Genomic DNA, 24,668 nt, shown 5'->3' with positions numbered 1-24,668 from the left:
AAACAAAACCGTCCAGTACTTCATGCTGTGTCTGATTACAACACATTACCCCCCAACAGCAGCCATATTACCAGCACCACTATATGACTGCCCATCTGCCAAGACCTCGCTATGCCCCTCACATTCAGAACTCATCTGAAGAGGTTGTGGTCCCTTTGCTGAAGCTCTCCACACAGCTCACCCTCCCCAACAGCCTGTAGACACAGACCCTACTATAACTTGCTGGCTTTTAGGCCTTGCCTGTTCTCTTCCAAGTACTTGAGAAGATTACCAAGAAGACAGAGATGAGCTCCCTTACTGAAGTCAGGAGAAGAGACAGCAGCCACAAACCGAAGCAAGACACTTCTCAACCCGGTCTAAGGAAAAAAAAAATTCCACCTGAGAACAGTCAAGTATTGGTTATTCCAGAGACTGAGCAATCTCCATTCTTAAAGGTTTTTCCAATAATAACTTGATAAAGCCCTGAGCAACCTGCCCTGAAGTTAGTTTTGAGCCTGCTTTGAGCTGGAGGTTTGATCAGATAACATCCCAAGGCTCCTCCAAACCTAAATTTGTCTAAGCTTACCCTTCCAAATTTCCAAGGCTTTTCTGTTAACACGGATGTTGTCACATTTCCACCAGCATACCATGTCATCTGAATGGGATCGTTCTCAAGAAGAATTCCCTGAGAGTAGACCTGCCGAGAAGGACTTAAGGGTCCTGGTAGATGAAAAACTTAACACAAGCCAGCAGTGTGCACCTGCAGTCTAGAAGGCCAACTATATCCCGGGCTGCATCAAAAAAAGAGGTGGCAGCAGGGGAGGTAGGTAACTGTTTCTCTCTACTCTGCCCCTATGAGGCACGATATGGAACACTGCAACCAGGGCTGGGGGCCCACGAAACAGAAAAGATGCGGAACTTTTGGACAGGGTCCTGAGGAGAACCACGAGGATTGTAAGAGAGCTGGAGCATCTCTCCCACAAAGACAGAATGAGGGGGCTTGGGCTCCAGGGAAGACATCCATGCAGCCTTCTGATATTTAAAGGAGATTATAAACAGGAGGGAAATTAATTTCTTACATGGCTAGATAGTGACAGCACAAGGAATAATGGTTTTAAACTGACAGAGGGAAGATTTAGACTAGACGTCAGAGGGAAGCTTTTCACAGAGAGAGTGGTGAGGTATTGGAACAGGCTGCCCAGAGATGTAGATGCTCCATCCCTGAAGGTGTTCAAGGCCAGGCTGGAAGGGGCCCTGGACAGCTTGGTCTAGTGCTAGATGTAACGGTCAGCAATCCTGCTTGTGGCAAGGGGATTTGGAACTAGATGACCTTTGACATCTCTTCCAACCCAAGCCATTCTATGATTCAAGTGTGCTGAATTCAGGCCTTGACAATGGACATGCAACTTCATGGAATTGCAGGCAATTGGGATGGAAGACACATGAAAATGTCCTAGAGATTACTCACCCACTCTACTTTTCTGTACTAATATCATCTATGTCCATATCCATGACAGATATCAGTTTGATTTGTTTTTAGAAGTCTCTCCTATGGATGATATCACATCTCCGCAAACTGCCCCAGGACATCCATCCTAACAATAGATAAATGCTTCCTTACTGTCTTTTCTTATTGGAGGTTAAGCCTGTTAACCTGGCTGGAACATGAAGAACAATTTATTCCCTTCTACTTTGCATTTGGCACTAAGTATTTCAAAACACAGCTCTTAGCAATCTTCACCTTCTCATATCTCACATTATAGAACCAGCCCTGTTTTTAGATGCCCAGTAATCACCCTTCTCTCCTCAATTCCCTCTAATTAGTCTGCATTTTTTCTTGAACTGAACTGAAACTGAAAGCTGGACATCAGCCAAGACATTATCAGGATTATCATGGATGACTTTGTGCCTTGCATAAAAACTCCATTTTTTCTGAAGTCTAATTTTCTTTTTTTGCCACAATACTTTCATTTCATGATTAATTTTCATATATTATTAAAAATCACTTGCCTATAACAACAGCAGAGAGTACACTTGCCCTTTACTGTCAGTCAACTAGCATCCAAGATGTAGGCTAACATCACTTGATATAAGACCCCTCTCTACCTCCCAAAAAACTTCTCAGCAGCCACAGGAGTTAAAAATCAACAGAAGAATCAGCCCAGGATGGGCTAGCCCTGCTTTCAGCCCTGGCAGCACAGAACAAAGCACTTTCATCTGAGGCTCTCAACTGTAGAATGTTTATTCCTCTTTTGGGCCTAGCAAGGCTTTACTTGTTGACATTTAATGAACAATGAAAGCCCATCTGTTCCCCAAAGGCTTTGCTAGCAACTATAAGGAAGCAGACCTACAGGTAGCTTCAAAATTCAGAGCCAAAACAGCAAGTTTACCAGATGACCAGCCAACACCACGTGGGCCATGAGGAAAGAATTAGCTTTGGGAGCATTAAAAAATATACAGATATTAAGAATCAATGTACTTCAGTATTAAATGGCTTACCTGTCAATAGCAGTTCCTACCCCAGACCTGTATTGTCCCCGAGTGATCAGATCAGACAGAAGTGTAAATCGCACTACAGGTAACGCAGATTGAACTGGCGGCCCTCTTTCTGACCTGCTATTACTTCAAACTGTAAGTAGGGTAGCCCTTCTCTTCCCTCTTATGTGTAAGAAAAGATATGTATAATATTTACTCTTCCTCAGCCCTGCATGAGAATATTTGAAATACACTGAGGACCAGAAAATAGTTTTCTCATTAAACAAATAAAACTATCTCAAATGTACAGATTATTCACTTGTGACATAATTGCAACTAGAAAAAAGAAAACATGGGAAATATCAGTAATACCAGTCTCCAAATTAACATGTATGGGTAATACTTAGCGGGGGGAAAAAAACAAAACCAATGAAAACAAAATGCAGTATTCAAAGGCATCACATTACAGAGCCAGAAATAAATATTTATTAAACATTTAGACTTCAAAAGGAACACATTTGAGACCAAGGACTGAAAGACACCTTACCTGGACAACTGCTACGGAGCAAAAACCAATGAAAAGTATTGTTTGCTTAGGATCAGTCAGCCATTTCCTATGGATCAGTGTTTTGCATTAGCTTTTTTAATTCTATTCTTTTCATATTAAAAAAAAAAATTTAAACAATCAGGAGAGAAATGGAGAGAGGGTTATGGAAACAAAGCCATATGGGTGCTTTAGCAAAACAGAAGTTTTTGATTGTAGCACTTTCCATAGAAGGTAATGACTAAGGTGTTTTACCAGCAGCTGTTTTTCTCATTATACTGCATTATGTATTACTTACACAACTCTAGAAGTGCTTACTACACTTTAAAGCTGTATCTTTGGCCTGAGGAACTTAAGACACAATTCTGAGCAGGCAAAACAGGAAGCACCAGCAGAGCACAAGAAGATTAGAAAAAAGAAATAAAAGAAAGGCTCGCTACATACCTTCATATCATTCAGACTCACAAGGTAAAGACAGAGGCACAGTGATTCTGGACAGAATCAAGCACAAACTGAAAAAGAGGAACTACTGCAGCTGGCAGAAGTATCTGATCAAAACCACTGCATGAGAGATGAGCAGTCCCAGGATCTTGGGATAACGAGCCTTTAGAAGGACTAATTAAGTTAAAAATACATGAAGAGGGAGGAAAAAAAATTTAAAAAAAAAAATCAGTGTCTTTCCATCTACTGTGTGGCATTTCAGGAAACTTGGAGTACTTGAAGTATACAGAATCTGCATTAGATGTACAATGTCCTGCAAAAGTTAAGCATCAGGTAAGCACCCGAGCTTCGTAGCTGTCCTATAGCAGCACAAATACAAGCAGCACCAATGAGAAAACAAACTCTTGAATCCATTTCCAAAAACATCCTTCAACTTGTACACGTGTAGATTACTGTGCATAACGAAAAATCATTTTAAAACCTTCTACGAATGTTTTGTTGCTCTCAGCCTCTCTTGATGGAACTCCACCAACTCAAGGGATGCATCATTCATTTTTGCTTGACAGAATTAAATCCTAAAGTTGCCTAAAGTGTGCACTGTCCCAGACAGCAAGCCTAGCACTTGTCAACTGATCAGAAAAATGAGTTACACCAGCACTGGTGGACTTAAGCAAACCTGCTGAAGGCTGCTGAACAACAAAAATGGTACCCACTCCTCACTCCTGGTTCCCAGAGTCTATCCAGGAGACATTTTACATTAATCCAGTGGCTAGCTCTGTATCAGCAGCTTAACTGGTCCACTCCAGCAGTACTAATATTACACTTAAAAATCTTGTTAAGATCATGCTGTGGTTGATGCTGAGTAGACAGCAAGATTTATGGCCAGAGACTGAACACGGAACAGTAAGTGTGGATATAAACACCACCAGACGAGCACCGTAAGCATCTATCACCCTTCCCAATTACATACAGTCCATAATCAGCACTTCACAACAGATCCTGCAGCATATGGAAAGGTCATAAAGTAAAAACAAGAAAACCACTACTGGTTTTCATCACACAATAAATGAATCAGTTGAAAAAAGTTAGAATTTTCAGAACCAACAAGAACAACTTCAAGGACAGAAAGGTTTCAGGCATGTATGTCCCTTCATGAATTTTCAAAGGCAATGCAAGTAGGTTCACATTTTAAACATTTAAAAATATATTGGAGAGACCTTCTCTGCACATCAAAGTCACTGTGCCACTGTCTTTAAAACCCTTCCACTGGTCTCCATTTGCATGCTGTTGCTATGGTAAATGCATCAAACTAGAGAACTTGTTGGAAAAAAATAAGGCTGAGTTTCTGCCTTTAGTCACACTGGGGCAGACATTTATCTCAGCCAAGTTTCACTAGGGAAAACTGGAAAGTAATACAGAGAACTACAAAAAAAGAAAGTAATAACAGAAAGAAAATGAGTACAGATTTAAAATAATTTTAGAGAAGAAGGGAAAGAGCACACAAGAAAAAGGCACAGCTCATGTAGTTACTCTTGCTGGACTCGTTCAGATTGTGTTTGATTTCTAATTAAGTTTTTTTGTTCTCCAGTTCAAACAATACTTTTAACTTCTTGTAAGTGCTCTACACAGGAATTAAATTAGTATAACAAAAAAAAAAAATCATCTGCTCCAGCAGCCCCAGATATGACAGAATACAGAATCTTCTCCTCAATCAGCTAAAAAAACGCACCTAAAACAGCTTTATTTCCTATCTGTAATCATGCAACTTAAGAGAAAAGTGAAAACTTCAGCAACCATCTCAGTCTCGGCAGCAAGGGGAACCTATGAAGCACTTGGAGCAAAGAAAGGGAAAGCAGAGGGAGGGAGCAAGGCTCCCTCAATCCCAAGCACATGAGTCATTCAGTTACTGTAGAAGAACTCACAGGAGCCGCACAGAAAAGAGGAAAAGGTGAAGCCCTGAGCTCAGTAATGGGGCTCACATTGTAGCACAGACATTCCTTTAACTCTCTACAGAGTGCAGCAAAGAGAATGTCACCAAATGGAAACCAGATTTCCAAAGTGAACTAAATTCCCAGGTCTTCTACAAGCTTTACTTAAGTTCAAAATACAATCCACCTGCAATCACGGACAAACTAATACCACTCCTGGTCGGTTTTGTTTTGTTACAATTGAAGACGCATTCATCTTTTGGCAAGGAATACATAACGTGAAGGGAAATGCCTGACTAGGCTTTCTTTCCCCTACACAAAAGAATGAGTTTGTGGTTACCTCACGAGCTGTGGAAAGGCAAGTTTATTTCCTAGAAAGCAAGATCACAGATCCCAGCCTGCCCCAAGCAATATCAGTTACGGATGATCGAGTCAGATATGATGAAACCTGAATTAATTCAGCAGCAGATGGTGCTGTGTTTTTTTTCCCTAGCTAAAATGCAAAACATATGGATGGGGTGGCATAAAGTTTCAGCAAAGGACAAGGGAATGTTTGTTTAAGTCACGGTGCAAAGAGTAACATGAAAACTTACAAAAGATATGCAACGTGAGCTTTCCAAAAGCTAGATTTCTTTGGTATCCTTCCATTAACAGACTCTCCAACAGAAATATTTCCCAACACTTGACAAGACTAACAAAAAAAAAAAAATCACTATTTAATACTGCCAAACAACTTTTTTTTTGCCCTTACAGGGCATTACTGCATAATTGCATGCTGCTGGACTGCTGAACTTCATTCATACATCATTTTCTCAGATATTTTTCCTGAAAAACTTTCACATCCTTACATAATTACAGCTGGATTGTAACTGAAGAAAGTTCATTTTTAGGATCCAGTGGATATTACTGTAATCTATTCTGTTGCTTAACTACTTACAGAACGATTTAAATAGTAAGAGATGCTTAGCGCTGTACAGGAAGCATGAAACCAGTACCTCCAGAGCCTGCAATATATACATCACAGCAGGCATGGATATTCAGCTGACATTTGTGGTGCCATTTGCAGAACAGCAACCTAAGTAAGAAAATTAATTTTAACACACAAGGTGCTTCAAAGCACAGCCATCAAAAAGGCAGGTTCCTTCCATTCAACTCCTTCTTTCCAGCTTGCAATAGCTGGATCCAGCACAGAGGAAAATAACTTCGGTGCAGAAGCTATTAGAAATAACTGCTGGGAAGAACATGAAAGATGGAAAGGTACTCAAATAGTAGATGGGAAGGAAAAATAAAAAATAAAAAATAGAAACTAACAAAAGAGCAAGAAGTGCAGAAGAGAGCCAACTAAGTAGCTCAGGAACTGGGGACAAGGGAGGAACAAACCCAGAGCTTCCAGAACAAATCTATGCAGCAGAAGGTTGAGGTTACAAGGAATGAACACATCCCATTTGCCTTATCAGAAGCTCACAGCATATCCTGATCTCATGCCACAAGCAGCTTGATTAGTTGGGCAAATAAATAAATAAACAAGCAAACATACTGACATTGAATTAGTAATCAGTACATTTCCCCTCTTGGAATACCAGAAATAGAAGGTTTCATTCGTCAGCTACAATTATTACTTTCACTGTTACTTAAAAAGTTTCCTGACAGATGCCTTATATTTTGTACATGAAATTGCCATACTTGGCAAAAATCAGATTTCACCGTGGTGAAGCAGCATTACAGTGTATGGCAGAGAGGCAGGGCAGGTACAAGAAGGGCACCTCTGAGATGATTCAGGGAAATCTGGGTGGCCATATCCCACAGCTCCTCTTTGCTTGAGGGCTGTAACACAGCCCTGACAGCAGCAGCTGAAGTAGTGGTACTCATGCTCTTGCCAAAGTAGTGAATAAAGCACATCAACTCAAACATAAGGAGGATTTAAAAATAAATGAATTAATCAATAAAACACTTCCACAGCTCTTCCCTTCACTGCTCTCTGATATTAAATATACCTGGTGATAAAACACCATCCCCTAACTACTCATTTTCCTGGTTCTTTGCTTTTGGCCATTAACACAGTTTCAACTGGATTCCATCTTCCTCTATGACAGCATGCCCAACGCTGCAGCTCTATTTCCTTCAGCTGCACCACCACACAGTTCATACCCTTTCACTGTCTGCTCCACCTGAGGCATCATTCAACCACATCTCAGTGACCACTGTACTTTTCCTTGGTTGTTGGTCACTTGCAGAGCTATTCACCTTTTCACATAACTCTTTATTATTTCTTCCTCTGTCCTCATACAGCATCTTAAAAGGCTGCATTACCAATCAACGCTGAAGCTTATCATCTTTGTGTCTGGGACTCTCAGTGACTCAGCATGAATTAAAGCCATCCTTCTCTTATGGAGCACTAGAAGACAGACACTTCCATTTTCCACAATTCTGTTGTCTTCTCTATAACAGGATACATGTAACAGACACTGTTTTATGCTTCAGCAGAGGCAAGTCCCCCAAGCAAGCCTTCTGATGAGCTCCATCCATCCATTACTGCTCTCTTCAAGAGTTCCCTTGTTTAACTTGTGTCAAAAAGGCAAAGGACCTAACTCCAACCTTTCTGTATGCTCAGATCAGCCTTGGTAAGATCACAGAATGGGTTGGGAGGGGCCTTTAAGATCATCTCATTCCAACCCTGCTGCTTTAGGCAAGGACACAACACGATAGACCAGGTGCTCCGAGCCCTAGGATGCCCATACAGAGTGAGGACAGGCACTGCCACCTCCCCTGTTGGAGACATTTCAAGTCCCAAGCCCCAGATAGCTCACACAATAACTAAGTTCCACACCAACACATGCTGTGGCTAGAGAGGATCACAGCAGTCGGTGAGAACCTCATCTACCCAACCCATAAGAAGCCTGAGTTACACCACATCGTGGCTAACACGGCAAATACCCAAAAATTTGAAACTATAACTGACATCCTTCTGCGAACTTGATTCCAGAACTACCTGCCTGATGGCCTGCAGCACTTCAGAGCTTCCTCAACAAAAGTGAATCTTCATCTGCTGAAAAGACATTGACAGAAGGAAGGCGGTAATTTCAGCGTGACAAAAAGAGTAGCTTTTCACATGTAAAAGAAAAAAGAGCTCAGATAGCCATCACGAGGCCCCCCTGATTTCATCTGAAAACAGGCACTACACACAGGCACAGAGCAAAGCTCTCTGTTGAAGTTGCACACTATTACCAAAATAGCGAGTCCACAACTCTTTCAGTGGAGGCTGCAATACAGAAAGAATTTTTTTTCTTAAGTGGGGAATTTAACCTTAGTTACTGGATTACCTGCCAAATTCTTTACAGCTTTCATGCTTCACTAAACAGTATTTAGCTCAGTGCTCACAAACCCATTATTACACTAAAGAAAATGGGGAGCAATTAACATACAAAATGATAGCTTTAAGGTGGTGCTGGTTGGAAAGAAAGAAGTATTTTTGAATAGTGTTGTCTACCATTAGGTGAAATAACTAGGTTTTGGAAAAAAAAAGAAACAACAAAACAATTTGCTAAATCATTTCAGTAATGTCTATCCTACAACTCTGATTAAGGCTCAAGCTAATGCAGCTCTTCAGAAAGCTCAGGGCAAAATGCCTTTGAAACATCTCAGTTGAGTTACTACTATGTGGGTTGCAACCTAAAACTCAGGGCTCCTGTTGGGCAAGCCCTGTTCATAAAACATACATGTAAAAACAGACTAAATCATTGTAACAGCAGAGACCAATGCTGAACTAAGCTCAAATCCCCCAAAAGGACTGAAGAACCAAAAGAAGGAAACAGAATTCAGTAGTTTTCATCAGCACAGCACTGTGCTGATGCAACTGGTCTTGCAGCTCAGAGCACTACAGCACTACACAGAATACACAAACAGAAATAATAGAGAAGTTACTGGCAAGGAAAAAGCAGTTGTGCAAGGGTTTGATCCTGGCTTCTAAACCGAGAAGGAGAAATGATTAACTGCATGTGAACAGTTAATCTGACAAAGCAGGCAGATGGGAGCAAAGATGCAATCCCTCATTCCTAGCAAGCTGTACTCAGCTGCAGGACCTCAGTTGTCCAATTATGCTACAGAAATATGCCTTGTAACATTTAGGATTTGTTTTCAAGAGCTACCGTGATCCATCGTAATGCAGCTGAGCCATGCTCATTCACTTTTATCAACCCTTTGCCATAGATTATTTCTAATCTATTTATCATAACACGTCTACAACCATGGACATATCTGCACCAGCAGCTTTTAGTCAATTTCCAGTAACAACAGCCCTTTGTATTTTAAATGAACTCCTACACCGCTATTTTCCTTGGCTTGAAGGATATTTACTATTTTCTTCAAATGACAGAGCAGTCTGCTAACCTGCAACACGCTCTATTTTGGGGATCACACCTATCTCATATTTTCCTCTTTAAATACACAGCCTAATCGTGCTTTAGAATAATACCTCCCTGTACTCTGTGTGAAAAAGGCTCGGGCAGAAAACCACTCCCGCAGAAGCATCTCTCTGCACGGGCAGCACAACTGCAGCGTACATCCCATGTTATCACACAGGGGCGGTGCCTGTTTACCAAAAATGTTATTGAGCTGTTCCCCCCAACACACCCACCAGCAGCAGCTCTCAGCAGCACGGCTTATTCCTACGCCCTGTTTAGCACAGCTATCCACCTGCTTTGTCTTCCTGTGCAGTCCCTGAATTAGGCATAAGGTGAAGCGCATGCGGTGGCTGCAAACCCCAAACGGAGAGACAGACCTTGCCCGAGGTCTGACCGCGTGTGCCACCAGAGCAGCAGCAAGTAACGCAGAGAACCTTCTTTAGAGGGGAAAAAACCCACAATCCCCATTCAGTACCACGACCCCAACCCAAACACGTGCATTCTGCTGTACGTGTGCGTGCGTGCAGGTCTATTTCCTCTTATATTTGAATTATGTAAAGGCATCCTGAAACTTAAGACATCCGTAGGCTAATCTGGAAGTTCTTCAAACGTAACATCTTCACGTAGAAAACCGAGAAGAGCCAGGAGCTCGCTGCCGAACACCAGATTTTTATCTCCGATTAAAAAAAAGCGTAATTTGAATGAGCTGATGTTCCCGAACGATTGAAGCTCCGTTCCCAGCACGGCTCCTACACAAACTGCCGTTTGCTGCAAGCAGCCGCGCGGTTCGCACCGCGGAGCGCAGGAGCGGCAGCGGGGCCGTCATTAGCGGGAGCTGTGCGGCGACACGGCTGAAAGCGCGAGGCCGAGAACGACTCGACGAGCAAGGCGGCCTCGAGAAGCGTTTGTCCACCTCTCCGCCGCCTCCGAGGGAAAAAAGAAGTCAGAATGAGGCCCCGCGTGGAGCTCCCAGCGGCGGCGCGCTCCCTCCGGGCGGACGCAGCTCCGCGGAGGGCCGCCCCGCTCCCCCACCTGCAGCCGCCGCTTACCTGACGGCCACCCGCACCGAGCTCTCGTCCTGGCCGGCCGACATGCTGCCGGGTGGCGGGCAGCGCCGCAAGCGGGGCCGAGACTCCTCTCACCTCCCGCAGCGCCGCGCTCCAGCCATTTTAGGTGCCGGAACGGCTAAGGTAGAACCGCGGAGCTCGGGGCGGGACCGCCGCTCCTCTGCCCCCGCCCCGCTGCGGCCCCGCCAGTCCCTGGGCGGGGAGCGCCGTCGCGCCGTCGCTCGCTCTTGCGGTCCGCCGGCCGGGGGGACGAGCCCCGGGCGCCGGCCCCAGCCCCGGGCCCGCTCCAGCCGCAATGCGTCACGGCCCCGCCCCGGGCCGGCGGTAGGCACGGCGCGGGCACGCGGCCCGACGGGAGCGCGCGGCGCTCGCCCCCCGCTGCCTCCTTCCCGCCCGCCCGCCCCTCGGGAGCCTCGTGCCCGCCGGCCGCGGGGCTGCCGCCGCCCGAACCCGACGCTGCCGGAGCCCGACGCTGCTGCCGCCGCCTTCACCGAGCGCCCGGCGTTCGGTTGTGAGCCGGGTGGGCGGGCAGCGTTCATTCCCGATGCGAATAGCCGGGAAACGAGCCCGGCTATTTTGCCCCCAAACGATCCGCATTCCTCGGGAGGGTTTTCCATCCGTTTGGGGAATGGTAACGAGATGCCAACGAGCTCGCCGTGCGAGCGGCCGGGCGTTGCGGCGAGGGCTGCTCAGGCGGGCGGGGTGCTGAGCTGCTGCAGAGCCGCTGCGGCCCGTCCTGGCGTGCAGCGTCTTTGGACTATCAGCGATTATTTACATCGCATTTACAAATCCAGCTAAAAATAACGCTTAAGCAAACACGGCAGGCACGAAGGTTATTATGCATTGGCTCTCGCAGCTTCAGTAAAGTGGATACTTTCTTATCCAAATGTATCCGATGCTTCTTTTCTGCTGACGCGGCGCTAATGTAACGAAGGCATTAAAGCCGCATTTGCACTTGGGCAGCATCTCCTGCTGGGTGGGCCCCAGCACGGCGGCCTCACCCTGAGCATGAGCACGCGTGTGAGCTCTCGCGTGTCCCTGGTCGCTTATCTCTGCCTGACTGCATCCCTTCCTCTGTGATCTGCATTGGAAACGAATTAAGCAAGCTGAGTCTGGCAGAGTTCCTCCTAAGCTTAACGTTACTACAGGTGGATCAGTGTCTGCATCTGAACCGTAAAGGATTTACCCTCATGGCGAGGATTTGTTGTCCACGTTGCGATTAAAGAGAAAGTGATAAGGTAGCTGTAGGAAGTAGTTTGGGGAGTAAAATGCTTCTCAATTATGTTTATTTTGGTCCTACTGTATCATAGGCATGTTTTCTATCTTAAATACTTCAACCCAGTGCAATGCTCCTCTGAAACTGACACAGCAAAGTACATGTAGCTTCTCGCCATGTTTCATGTGAGTTGTCTCCTCTTTGTCCATCCAGACGGAAAGCAGGAAAAAGACATAGCTTCTATCCCTTGTGTGACACATTTTCTCTGTACCCCCATCTCCAGAACACGCACAAGCCTTTTGTTAAAATGAAGTGCTTTATTTTGGCTTTTCCTCATTCTTTCAATGTAAAAAAGTATTGTGCTATAATGTTTACTGACTCAGGAAAATTACAATTCTCCCGCTTTTTATTTCTTAAAATGTAGATGCCTTCTGCTCTCCAGCACCCTATTCACCTCACTGAAGGATTAACTTCAATAAGTAAGGCATGATCAGTCCCTCACCTTCACTGTGTAAGTATCACCAATGTCTGATTTATCTTTAATAAAGCTGTATCATAACACTTACAGACTTATGAAATCTCAAAGCGAAAGAAAGAGCTGTGGAAGTCCCATTTCCTAGTTCCCCTTGCCATGCCCACAATAGGACCTGCACATCTGTTCACTTCCAGATCAGCTGTTCTCATAAAGGGCACAAACTGCAGTGCCAGGGAGTAGCAGGAGAGTTTCTGTCTGTGATCCCTGCTCAGAGGACAGCGAGGGACTGCCTTCCCTGGCAGCAGCACTGTCACAGCTGGTGCACTTTCACCCCCTCCATTCTCCTGCCACATGACTCAGTGCCACGTGCCATTCACTGGGGCAACCAAAGAAAGATCTGCATTTGGGAGGGCAAGGGCTATGACTGACAAACACAGGCGCACACGCGCACACGCTCTGCCCACATGCTGAATCTCCTCACGGAGTTCCTCAAGCAAGCATCAGAAATTATAGAGCTTAAAATCGTGAGCTGTACACGACCTCAATGAGCATCTCAATAGACTGCAGTGCAATCTGCCACACTAATCGCAAGCAGATCCCATCTACGTGTCCGAGACCTGTCTTGAACTGTGTCATGCCTATGGACTACTTGTCTAGGCCATGTCAACACTGTACCAGCTGATTATGAAATGGCCTAATTAGAGTACCGCAAGTCCACTTAAATAGTGGAGCCTTCACTTTAAGTATTTCAACTGTGACAGTTTTCTAGTGCTCACTAAGCAAGCTCAAACAGAAGTTTAGGAGCTAGGGCCATTGTAAGGGGGTTAACAGTATCTTCTTTGACCTGCTGAAAGTACCATTTAGTTCTGAGAAGAACCAATGGAAATAATAGAAAGTTAGAGAAGTTTGTCCTGACATTTCACAACCATGAGGATCTATCTCATAATATTTTGATATTGTTTTGTTTTTATTTAAGATTTAATTGTACAAAAAAAAAAAAAAAGGACTTGATGGTCCTGGTGGACGAGAAGCTGGACATGAGCCAGCAGTGTGCGCTTGCAGCCAGGAAGGCCAACTGTGTTCTGGGCTGCATTAAAGAAGGGGTGGCCAGCAGGAAGAGGGAGGTGATTGTCCCCCTCTACTCAGCTCTTGTGAGGCCCGACTGCAGTACTGCATCCAGGCCTGGGGCCCGCAGTACAAGAAGGACATGGAGCTCTTGGAGTGGGTCCAGAGGAGGGCCACTCAGATGATCAGAGGGCTGGAGCACTTCTCCTATGAGGAAAGGTTGAGGAAACAGGGATTGGTTGAGGGAACAGGAGGAGGAACGTCCGTTTACAGGGGTGGATAGTGATAGGACAAGGGGAAATGGTTTCAAACTGGGACAAGGGAGGTTTAGGTTAGATATTAGTAGGAAGTTTTTCACACAGAAGGTGGTGACACACTGGAACAGGTTGCCCAAGGAGGTTGTGGATGCCCCATCCCTGGAGGCATTCAAGGCCAGGCTGGATGTGGCTCTGGGCTGTATGGTTTGCTGGTTGGTGACCCTGCACATAGCAGGGGGTTGAAACTAGATGGTCATTGTGGAACTTTGCAACCCAGGCCATTCTACAATTCTACAATTCTATGAAAACCATATCAGATAACAGCCTCACTTTCAGAATATAGCTGTCATGTTCTCTGGTGCTTCTTCTCCTAAGTAGTGGAAATGGTTAGGATATCATCTTATTAATGAATATTGTCTTCTTGAATTTGTATGATAAATAAACTAACTACATACCACCCACAATGTATTCCATAATTTTGGAAAGACACACTGTGGAGCCTAAATATGTATGCAAACCCTACAGAAAATATGCATTCTAATGAGTAATTTTTTTCTTCACATTTACATGGCAGTGGGGAAAAAAATGAAGAGATTTTTGCTCCTCATGTAAGTGGTCACAGATTTTCTCTATAAGTTTTTTCTTGCCTGAGTCTGTCATAACTCTATAAGCTCTATGACCCAACAGTTAGCGGTATTCCATCATCATCTGACACAAGAAGGGTGACTGAACTCTCGTGAAACTGGGTTTCAACTGATGTTGCTGACTGAAATCAAGTCAGCAATATTCATTCTTTAGCAGTAATCACTCTATTTTTATGAACATTAAGCTCTTTAACATCGAAGAATACAATGCTTCCAGGTTTATTCTTGGCAAAGTCAAACCTCTTGTTTTTATTTCTCATGTGATGCCTCAGGGTTTCACAAAACTTAAGCTTTTCTGCAGCCAGCCTTTCAAAGATCTTCTCCCCATGCTAAACTGAACCAGAAACTGTTGGAACTTGATTTTGATGGATTTTTTTGAAGTAGGTTTTCCTTCTCTGGCTTCCTTATTTCAAACTGCAGGTCTTTGGAAGTAGTTAAGCTTATCAAAGACATCTCAAATGCTTTCTATTTTCTTCTCATCACTCACGGAGATTTTTGATAAAGCACAGAGGAAGGTGTTAAGCCATTCTAAAGTGAGAGGCAGGAAGGTACCACGGGGCCTTTGGTTCCAGTAAATGTTGAAAACAAACTGCTAAAGAAAAATGTTTCTTGGCTCATATGGGATGAGGGAAGGTACATTCAGAGTTGACAAGGAAGAAGGGAGTGCAAGATCATGTTTGCATAATCAGAGAAGCAGCAGATAAGGAAAGGAAACAAGCTGGTTTAGCATAGACAACTCTGGAGAGAGAGTGGTAGAGAAAACAGAAGGGATGGGGTGGAGAAGGAAGAGGGATCTCTGGAGTCAAAGCCAAGTGATGGCTCTGCAGGGTTGTTCCTGGAGCTCAGGAAGCACTGGGAACCTCCAGAGCAAGAAAAAATGAGATGGATCTTTCCTATCTACCTTCCAGAAACTAAATGAACTGGAGAAGAGAAAATACAATGGAAAGAAACATGACTAAGGGATCGTATCTGGAGCTGACAAGAAGATTCAGTGGGAACAGAGTTGCCAGCTGTACAATCACATTCAATGAAGAAATAATTTCTTCATGAACTAGTGCTTTCTGTGCACAAAAACTGCACTGTATCACTGCACCACTGCTAACAAAACAGTACAAAACTGTAACAAAGCAGCCATTCTCTTCTCTTTGCAGCTCAGTGTGTTTGTGCTATGTAACAAAAATGTGCTGATACACATACACTTGTTTTTCTTTCTTTAGGATCTAAATATTGAGGTAGCTTGCACTAGTGCAACTGTACTCTACACTAAGATGGTTATACCAAGATAAATGTTTTGATATAAATATATACATGGCATGGAGCTGTGTAACACACATAAATTGCTACTGCTAGACTAGAAAATGAAGAAGGCTGAAATACATCTCTGAATAAATCCTCCCCAAGAGGGATTGTAACAGACACATGGCTCAAGAACATGGGTTTGTCTAGGATGAATTTGCCTTCTGTGCCACAGAGTTTTAAGAATTTGTTTGTTAACTGAAAGTTGGAATCAGCTTTTTACAGCAAAATCCTGTAAATTTACCCTGCTGATTGGAAGTCCTTTCAGGTATTACAGAAAGGATGTAAATAATGGAGGAGAGAAAAAAATAGATCAGACAGTTGTGTTTACAATAATGTAATTCATTTTGATGATTTGTGATAATGCTATTCAAACCTGCACAGTATTGGGAAGGTTATAACCTAAGTCTGAGAAGGATGAGGTCTTGCTGTGGCTCTGGGCTATTAAACACCATCCAGTGTGCAACCAGTCCCTGCAGGGGACTCTGTACCATGGATCAGAAATGTGTGTTTCTAAGCCTGATACTTGGGCCTGACTCACTGATGTCTTGATAGAATCCCAAATTCTACTAGATCAAGATAACAGTGTTGTGCGTTCTCCATGCTAATGGGAAAGACTAAAAAAGTCTCCAAGGAAGAGCACATTCAGCCAACTGTCTTACAGTTTGAGCCAAAGCAAGCACAGTTCTTCTCATTTTTTCATGGGGAAATTGAGGCAAGAAGAAAATGAGAATTGGAGACGTCCATAGAAGAAATGGTTGTCAGAACCAGTATCAGGGCTGATTCAGGGGCCTGTGCTAGTGTTGTTAGACCACACCTTAATGAGATGAATTATTAATACAAAAGCTGCACGGGAAATTCATTTCTGCTGCCTCTCACCAGAACCAGCTGTTCAGACTTGAATGCGTCGGAGTTGCACAATACCAATCTTGCCTTTAGGATACAGTTACCCAACATGATGGGCTTTTCATAATATCCCTCCCAACAGTATCCTCATTTTTCCTCTGTCCTTCACCCTTCCCCCATCATCACCATGCTGTCAATTTTGGGTTCAGACTTCACTTGCAGAAGGTACCAAAAGGCAGCAATCCCACACACACAGTATCTGCGGTGGCAAGGCAGCCTCCTGTCAGCAGCTGTGCCAGTCTGCTCTAGATAAGACAAAAAATTAGCTCACATGTTTAAATAGTGAGCATCGAAACCCTGGCACATTCCAGATTAAATCAATTTTAAGTTCTCCACCTCTGGGAAAATGCTCTGATGAAATTAGTTCCAATGAGGTCAGGAAAGTTTCCGTTTTCCTGCAGAGCCTGCTGACAGCTAATAGTAGAGGAAGGTCAGTGGGCAGATTTAGCATCGCCCTGTCCTTCTGTGTTGCTCTCACAAACCTCCTCATTTATGTATTCACAAGACACAGTGTGTTTAAGCCCCAGACTGCGAGTTCCTTGTGCTTGTTTTACAATTTTTTTAAAGACAAAATCCCATTTCCTACTTGGCGTCCTTAGGCATTACTGCAACAAAAACAATAAATAGGTATAACAGAAAATAAGGATGGAAGTCGGGTGAAGAAATGCCTAATTGCCTGCACAATACTGGGACCACAAGCCACAGGCAGTGCTGGAGCTTGGCGGAGAGCGAGTGGGTGGTGTGTCACCTGCAAAACAGAGGGTTGGGCAGGCAAAGAATGGATCTTGCAAGAACAAACTGAGAGTATTCAGCTTGATAGCATCATGGAATTTAGAAATTAAGAGATGACAGCTGTAAATTAAGCATGGCACAAGTTGTTTTATTCTCCATGTGTACACAGACTGGCTTGGCAATCCCACAAACTCATGAAATTAAAATAAGTAGTTGCAACAGAGTTGTGACAAGCTTCATATAAGGAGTTTCCAGATAGAGCTTGCTATGGAAGGACCACTGCTATAAGAAAAGAATTGTGTTGTGGTGCAGCAGCAACAGAAGCCACTGCTCTGAGGTCTGTGGCAGCCTGCAAGGCTCACCTCTCCTTGCCAGGAAAATCTGTGCTTCCAGCTCTCCTATCCAAGGCAGAGATGAGGCATCACCTTCCTCTGGAAGAATGCAGCATGTTGAGCTTTGCTTTCCTTAATACTTATTCAAAGTAGCTTTCATACCACTCACTGCATATGTATCGTTTGGGAATGCTTAGGCCAAAGGATAATAGGCAGAACAGCGAAGGACTGAATCTTATTTCAGTTTGTTCCCATGGACAAGGTGCAAGTATTTAGTTTGCTGCTGAAATGGGACAGCATGTCCCTGCACTGCAGCAACGAACTTCTGGAATCCATTGCCACAGGAGGTTGGGGAAGCAGACTATTAGCAGGCATCAGAAGGGATTAGACAAGATTTGTGAACAACATCTCCATTACCAGCTAATAAAAGGAACAGACAGGTCAATGCCTGTGATCTCAGCAGTCTGGGCCAGAGGAAGATGTCAGGTACATGTGCAGGGACCTCACAGACCCATCTGGGTCTTTCAGATCTGTGCTTGGCCAGCCTGTGCAGGCTGTTGTGCAGCTACACCAGGACCATCACCAGTACTGGGCACATGTGGCATTTTTGGGTTTTGGTCTGACCCAGCAGGACATCCATCTCCTGTGGTTTGGCTGGATAAAGTGCCTAAACAGTGCTCTTCCCACCGAAGTCTCATACAACCATGATGTGCTTGAAAGGGAACTGGCTTTAACAAACTGTCACTTAGGCTCAGAAAAATAATTGATACCAAGGGATGGAGAAAAACAGAAGATTTCATTACTACATTAGGAATTAAAGAATTGTTTGGATTAACAATACGGAATAACACCAAAAGGGCTCACTCCAAAAAGTGCACAAAATCAGATAGTCCTTGGCACTAACTTGGCACTGACAGAAAGAGTGGGCAGCCAACCAGCCATGGCTTTGCAGCAATCCCTTTTTCCAGCAGAGGAGTCTTATGCCATTTAACTTCTCCTCCCATCATTTCTGAACATTTCTACGGCCGTTCTGTGGATTTTTTCCAGCTCTATCTTGCCTGAGTTCGGGTGGCTGCACTGGAAGCTGCACACATGATTAGGCGCACCATGGATATTTAGCAGAGCACAGCAATGCACTCTGTTTTTCCCAGTCCTTTTGCAAATAGGTCCTAAGATTGTGTTTGCCTCCTGGACAGGCACTGAGCTGACATGCATTATCCCTAATTTAACATCTTTTTTCCTGTACATAATGAGCTCTTTTTTTTTTTTTTTTTTCCCAGATTGAAAAATTGTTTTCTTCTGTCTTTGTGTCCAGAATTTCTTTTGCTGCTCGTTATCCAGGAGTTGCTTTGTCTTAGGGGATCTTTCTAGACCTTTTTGTAACTGTTGATGTCATTATCCCTTTGTCTGCCTCTTCATGGAAAGTACAGATTTCAGCAAAGATTCTCATGAGGCTGCTGATAACAGCACTGACAGATCTGTACACTGAGAAACCAGCAGGGATGAGGAAGCACTGTAATGACAAGGGAAAAGACTTGAAATAACTTTATATATATAGGCATACCCAGCTAAATAACAGCCAGAGAGAACATAACTAAATAAACAAATATTTGGAGGGAGTGAACAAAGGGTGGGTTAGGGTGGAATGCAGACCATGGCTGAGAAGGGCACAAAGGGAAAGGCAACATGGACTCAGGAACAGATTTCTCAACAGTGACTTGTGTGCAGATAGGAGAGAATCTCTCTATGGAAGTAAGATTGCCTCACTTCCAGGACACTGCAAACAGCACTGGGAAAAAAGAACCTGAAGCAACCTGATTGCACAGCCTGATGGATGTCTCCAGGCTCACAGAAGATGACTAATCAGCACAGGAAAGCATTGGTTTTCGCTTTATATTTCTGCTTATGGGTTTTCTCTTGTTTGAGAAGATCCTGATGGAGTAAATAGGGCACAACGTCATTTAAAAACAATAAAGAAAACCGAAAAAGAAGAAAAGCCCATTCTTCTCACACCCCATGGAGTAGTAACTTAGTGGAGAAAAGAGCACCACCTAGTGCTACTCGCTGTTTGCTGATGCTGTGCCGTCCTATGCCCTTCTTCACATTTCGGCGTTCTCCCACCGTGTGCTGCTCAGCAGCAAGGGGCATCCCAGCTCCCGAGGAGAAGAGCAGCTGGTTTGCCCAGGGCCCGACATCTCTCCGTTCTGCGCAGCCTGAACGAGGCAATGCCTTGGGCACCCCGTTAGCATAATTAAGGTGGTTGCTCTGATTCATTCAGGCCAGATTCTACCGCCCTTACTCATACAGAGGAGATCTGTGCCTCACTGATGGGCCCTGCTGCTTTCACCGGACTGGAAAACATTAATCAACACTCACAGAGCAGGCTTGGAAAAGCAGACGACCAGATCCCTGCACCTTGAAAAACACATGGTTCTTTGCCTTTACTTTCTGATTCTACAACTTGTGCCAAGCTACTAAGCTTGTCTTGATGCAGGCGAAAGCTCTATGCTTTTTTATTGCCTTTTCTCAAATCAAAATCTGCAGGAGGAAGATCTTCAATGAAAACATCGCTTTCCATGAGAGCTGTCATTAATGGATCATATGTAACCTTAATTCTTTTTTTTCATTTATTGTTAAAACCCACCTTGCTGCTTTTGTTTATGTCTTTTGGTTATGAATCCATACAATGTTTGCATTCATATTTTTAACATTGAACACCTTCTGTTCTGACTCACAGCTTCACGTTTTCTGTCACAGTGTAATTAAAATATCACAAGAAGGGAAGAAACAGGTAAATCAACTCAGAATGATTCTGCATCAGCTGTTGTTATGTATTATGTAAATAGGTCCAGACTTGAAGATACTTGTAGCATTGGCTATGTGGGTTAATTTACATAAGGATGTCTATAGTAAAATGTCTTCCATTTACATTTTTGAGTTTCCTAAGTGATCTTCATGAGCCATGCTACCATGATTCAATTAATCTAGTAATGGGCTTATGTCTTCTACCTATGAAGCTATTCAGTATCGCACTGTACATCCCGACTGGAAGGTGATAAAAATCAGCTCTTCAGATTTTTTCCACATCCTCTGATTTGCAAAACCAAATTTTTCCGTAGAGGTTTTTATTTCTACTTTATAATCCTGCATTTTTCCCTATCCAGCAGCCTCCTCATAGGTTCTCTTCAGCTGAGAAAGAAGTGATCTGGGTTATCTGCACCTTTCTGCCATGTACCTGTACCTTCACTGCTGCAACCACTGCTGCCCACAGATACCCCTTGTGACCATTTCTTACCTGGTACAGGATTTTTCTTTTCAAATTTTCAGGCGACTTGATTTGGATGCTTTTCTTTATAGGAATGCTTTTCTTTTAACTTTAATGAAAGGAACCTTGATTTAGTCTAATACATTTATGCCCTTTACCAAGAGAAGTCAGCAGAATTTGCATGTACTAGTGTGTACATGTGGACATATGCACATGCTGTTAAATAAGAATGTACAAAGTGTGAGTATGGTCTGTGACCATATAGTGCCCAGTTACTGGTTGGGCTCCATGGGACATCAGTGGGGAGGCTGCCAAATAAACCTGATGCAGGATGTCTGTAACCATCCCACTGGGCAGGTTTTTTTCTCTTGAAAATGTGTGTGTGATATTACATGAAGGACATTCTCATTGTATCAAAACTCCTTGGCTCTAGAACAAAGACATGTCATGGCATGGATGCATGTTCATTAGAGCACATATACATAGGGCAGATGTCTGTAATTGCATTCACCAGCTACTTGTTAATGGGAACTACCAGCCAGGTACATTGCACTGTATTCCCAAGGATGTACTGCTCCTTCCACAAGCACACACGTGAAAAATGGGCTTCCAAGAGCTCACACTACAATGACATGGGACATATGCAGAGCTGAACACATGTCCAGATCACCAAATATCCACTCCTGACCCAATGTGTCCAAGAAACTCCAACCATTGTGGCCATGCTGAAGTCTGTGGGTGAGCAGTGGCTGACATTGTGGCTCTGTAAGGGATATGGTGTCTACATGATGTCATGGGATGAAATAAGTTGGAAAAGGCTGGCTCTGGTTTTGCATCTTTCCTGTAGTAGCAACTGTGGGGAAACTGGGAGTGACTGCAGGGAGTGTTATCTCATTGCACGTGGGTTTGATTCTGTCATTGCACTGAGCAATTGAATTTAACATCTATTCATTGTTTCACTAGTGACAACATAATTAGCTAATTAGTACGGACTAATTGTTAAAAATACTGTACTGCAGCTACGCTAAATAAAATAGCCTGTGTACTTCATTCTGGGAGAGTTATGAGTTCATGCTTTTCTCCTTAGGAATCAAAGAAACTCCTAAGAAATAAAAACCACACCAGCAATTCAAAGCCAATTCATACTCTGCTATGACTAAACCAGGTGCAATAAGGGACTGGCGACTGCACAAAGGTTGGGTTTATGGCCTTGCGCAGGGCGCAGTGTGTAGCCAGGAGCAGGTGAGATCCCTGCTGGCACCAAGGGTTCATTACAGCCTGACACCAAGGTTTGGATTTATAAGGAAACCAAAGCCACCAGCCCTGCCCTTCAGACTGAGAGGTTCTGCTGCCTGGTCGGGTCCACTGACTCCACACATAAACCAGAGGCACCTCCAAGGGCTGGGGAAGGAAGCCTCTGCCTCTTAAGACAGAGCAGCTGTGTTAACATCAGCCTGGAAGGGCTGGGTTTCCAGGACACCTCTTTCTTTTCCTGTGCCCACTCTGGGGGAGGTTCTGCAAGGGTGAGGCCCTTTGCAGACAAGAAATCAGAGTCCAGCTGTGTTTTAGCCACAGCTTTTTTCAGGAGGAAACAAGTGACAGCTATTTAAAAACTGTGACAGACCAAAGATTTTTTTGTTCCCAGACTATCTGCTTCTAGTTATGGTTTTGTTCTGTGTTTTCAGCCGGCATATAATTACCATGAATTATAGAGCAGAACAGGGTGTGTGTAACCACACCTCGAACAAGCTGGTTCTCATTGGCTTGAGCAATGGCTGGAGCAGCTCAGGTTCCCAAGCACAGCTTTGAAACACAGTCTGGGAGGCCTGTGCAGAAAGCTGGGCTGCTTTAAAACTGATCCAAGTGACATATTGTACCCCTGGTGACACTGATAGTACACACCATTGCTCTTCAATGAGCCCTGAAGTGCACACAAAAACATTAAAGCTCGCACATTCCAACAATATTAAAGAAGACACAAATACTTGCTGACAATAACTTTTAGCATATGCCTGTTAAATCCTTCTTTTCATGTTTGGGCAGAGAAAATACCCATCTTGCAGATTTCGAGCCAGGACTGTATCTCAGTTTAGGCCTTAGACTGTCCTGTGGCAGAAGTCTGTCATTCATTAGAAGCCTTCAGGAAGCGTCCTAGAGGCTCAACATGCAGAGGATTTTAAACTGATGATGCTGACAAATGCTGATGCGCAGACCAAACCTGCGGCTGAAATGCTCAGTAGCAGAGCACGCTGGCAGACAGCCACCCAGCCCACCTGCCTGGGAATCACTGCTGCTGCTCCAGCCAAAATAAGAGGTAGCTCATTATCACTGGATAATAAGTCCAATTATTTACGGCAATAAAATATGTAGGCAATATATGTTGACATTTCGCCTTCCAAATTACTTATTTCAGCACAGATCTAATTTTGCAGGTAGGATAATACAACAGTGATGTAGAAATTAGTCTGAGAACCTCTTAGTGCTTGTGATTCTGGCTGACAAAGCAAACTGCAGAGAATTAAACCTGCTCTCTATGCAGATGTTTGCAGGGATGGTTGATGGGTGCGGGACACGATGAAGCTCCAAGGCTCTATAAGGAATGTTTCCATACTGATTTCAATTCCAGTATCTTTCACTACAGGAGTGAAGGTTTCCAGGTTGAAGGCCTTAAGTCAGTATTTGAACACTGAATTAACCAATTTACCTGGGAAAACTGACCACATTTTACTGCTGGGTGAACTGTGGAAAAGTTCTGGCTCACCTGCCGCTTTGTTCAAGATGAAATGCATTGACACGGAGGCCTGGAAATGGGAAACATTTTGTTTTTTCTCTGAACTGCAGAAGCCCCTGCTGTGAGATATTCCTCAGACCAAAATCCAAAGTAATATTCAGAAGACAACGAGGAGTTCCTGTGCAAGGTACTCCTGCTGGGTTAGGTAAGCAGCTGAGCTGCTAGTTGCCTGCACTTTGCAGTGCAGAGTAATAATTAACAGTGATAAAAAAATACACATGCCAAAGTCCAAGCCACATAGTGAATAACTGCCGTCATGGAAAACATCCCCCATGGGCAAATTTTGATGTATCTGTCAACACGGGGTGTCAGCTAAAGCAGCCTCTGACCAGCCCATTCAAACTCCATTTGGGCTCCATTCAAACCCTCAGACACCAACCAAAGTCAGCGCAGCCCCTCGTGCACTCAACAAACCCCGAGTGCCATGGGAGCCAAGGGAACGCATGGCATGCTGCCCTTCACTTGGAGGACAATTCCTGCCTCTAAGCCCCTTTGCCACGAAAGCCTTTGTAAAGCCTTTTCTGCCTAACCTTTAAGGCAGGGGGTGACAAATTGTACTTAGTGCTTGTGGGCCCAGCTGCAGAAGCATGCCACACACCACCGTCTAGTTCACAATTCAGTCTTCAGCATAACTACATATTTCTGCAGGATGCTCCGTTACATGGTCTGCCCTTCCTGTAGATTTTCTGTCTGAACTAATAGCACGTCTTTTAACCCATCCATCAAGTTCTTTCAGATGAATCTGAACTTTTATCTGTGTTGCTATCTTCAGCCTTGTGCTGAGCTATCTTCTGGTGCCCAACATGCTTTATAAATTGATTTGTGGGTAGCAAACACTGTGATTTATGTGCTATG

The 24,668-nt window shown here is 44.0% G+C and overlaps 1 protein-coding gene across 7 annotated transcripts in view; it reads right to left on the bottom strand.

Annotated features, from left to right (window-relative positions):
- The window catches only part of KIF21A (kinesin family member 21A), an 83,695-nt gene extending 72,590 nt beyond the window's left edge, over positions 1 to 11,105 (bottom strand). For 4 of the 7 annotated variants that reach the window (XM_048964658.1, XM_048964668.1, XM_048964666.1 and 1 more), the window contains exon 1: positions 10,817 to 11,105. In XM_048964658.1, the coding sequence (XP_048820615.1) occupies positions 10,817 to 10,860 (44 nt within the window). In that variant the 5' untranslated portion in view covers positions 10,861 to 11,105. The remainder of the gene's footprint in view (positions 1 to 10,816) is intronic. The other 3 variants (XM_048964698.1, XM_048964708.1, XM_048964679.1) reach the window with 1 other exon arrangement.
- Positions 11,106 to 24,668: the final 13,563 nt, after the last annotated feature.

The sequence above is a fragment of the Lagopus muta genome, chromosome 1 (genome assembly GCF_023343835.1).
Source record: "Lagopus muta isolate bLagMut1 chromosome 1, bLagMut1 primary, whole genome shotgun sequence".
Classification (NCBI taxonomy): domain Eukaryota; kingdom Metazoa; phylum Chordata; class Aves; order Galliformes; family Phasianidae; genus Lagopus; species Lagopus muta.
Note: the sequence above shows the minus strand (reverse complement) of the source record. Positions and strands in the feature narration are given on the sequence as shown.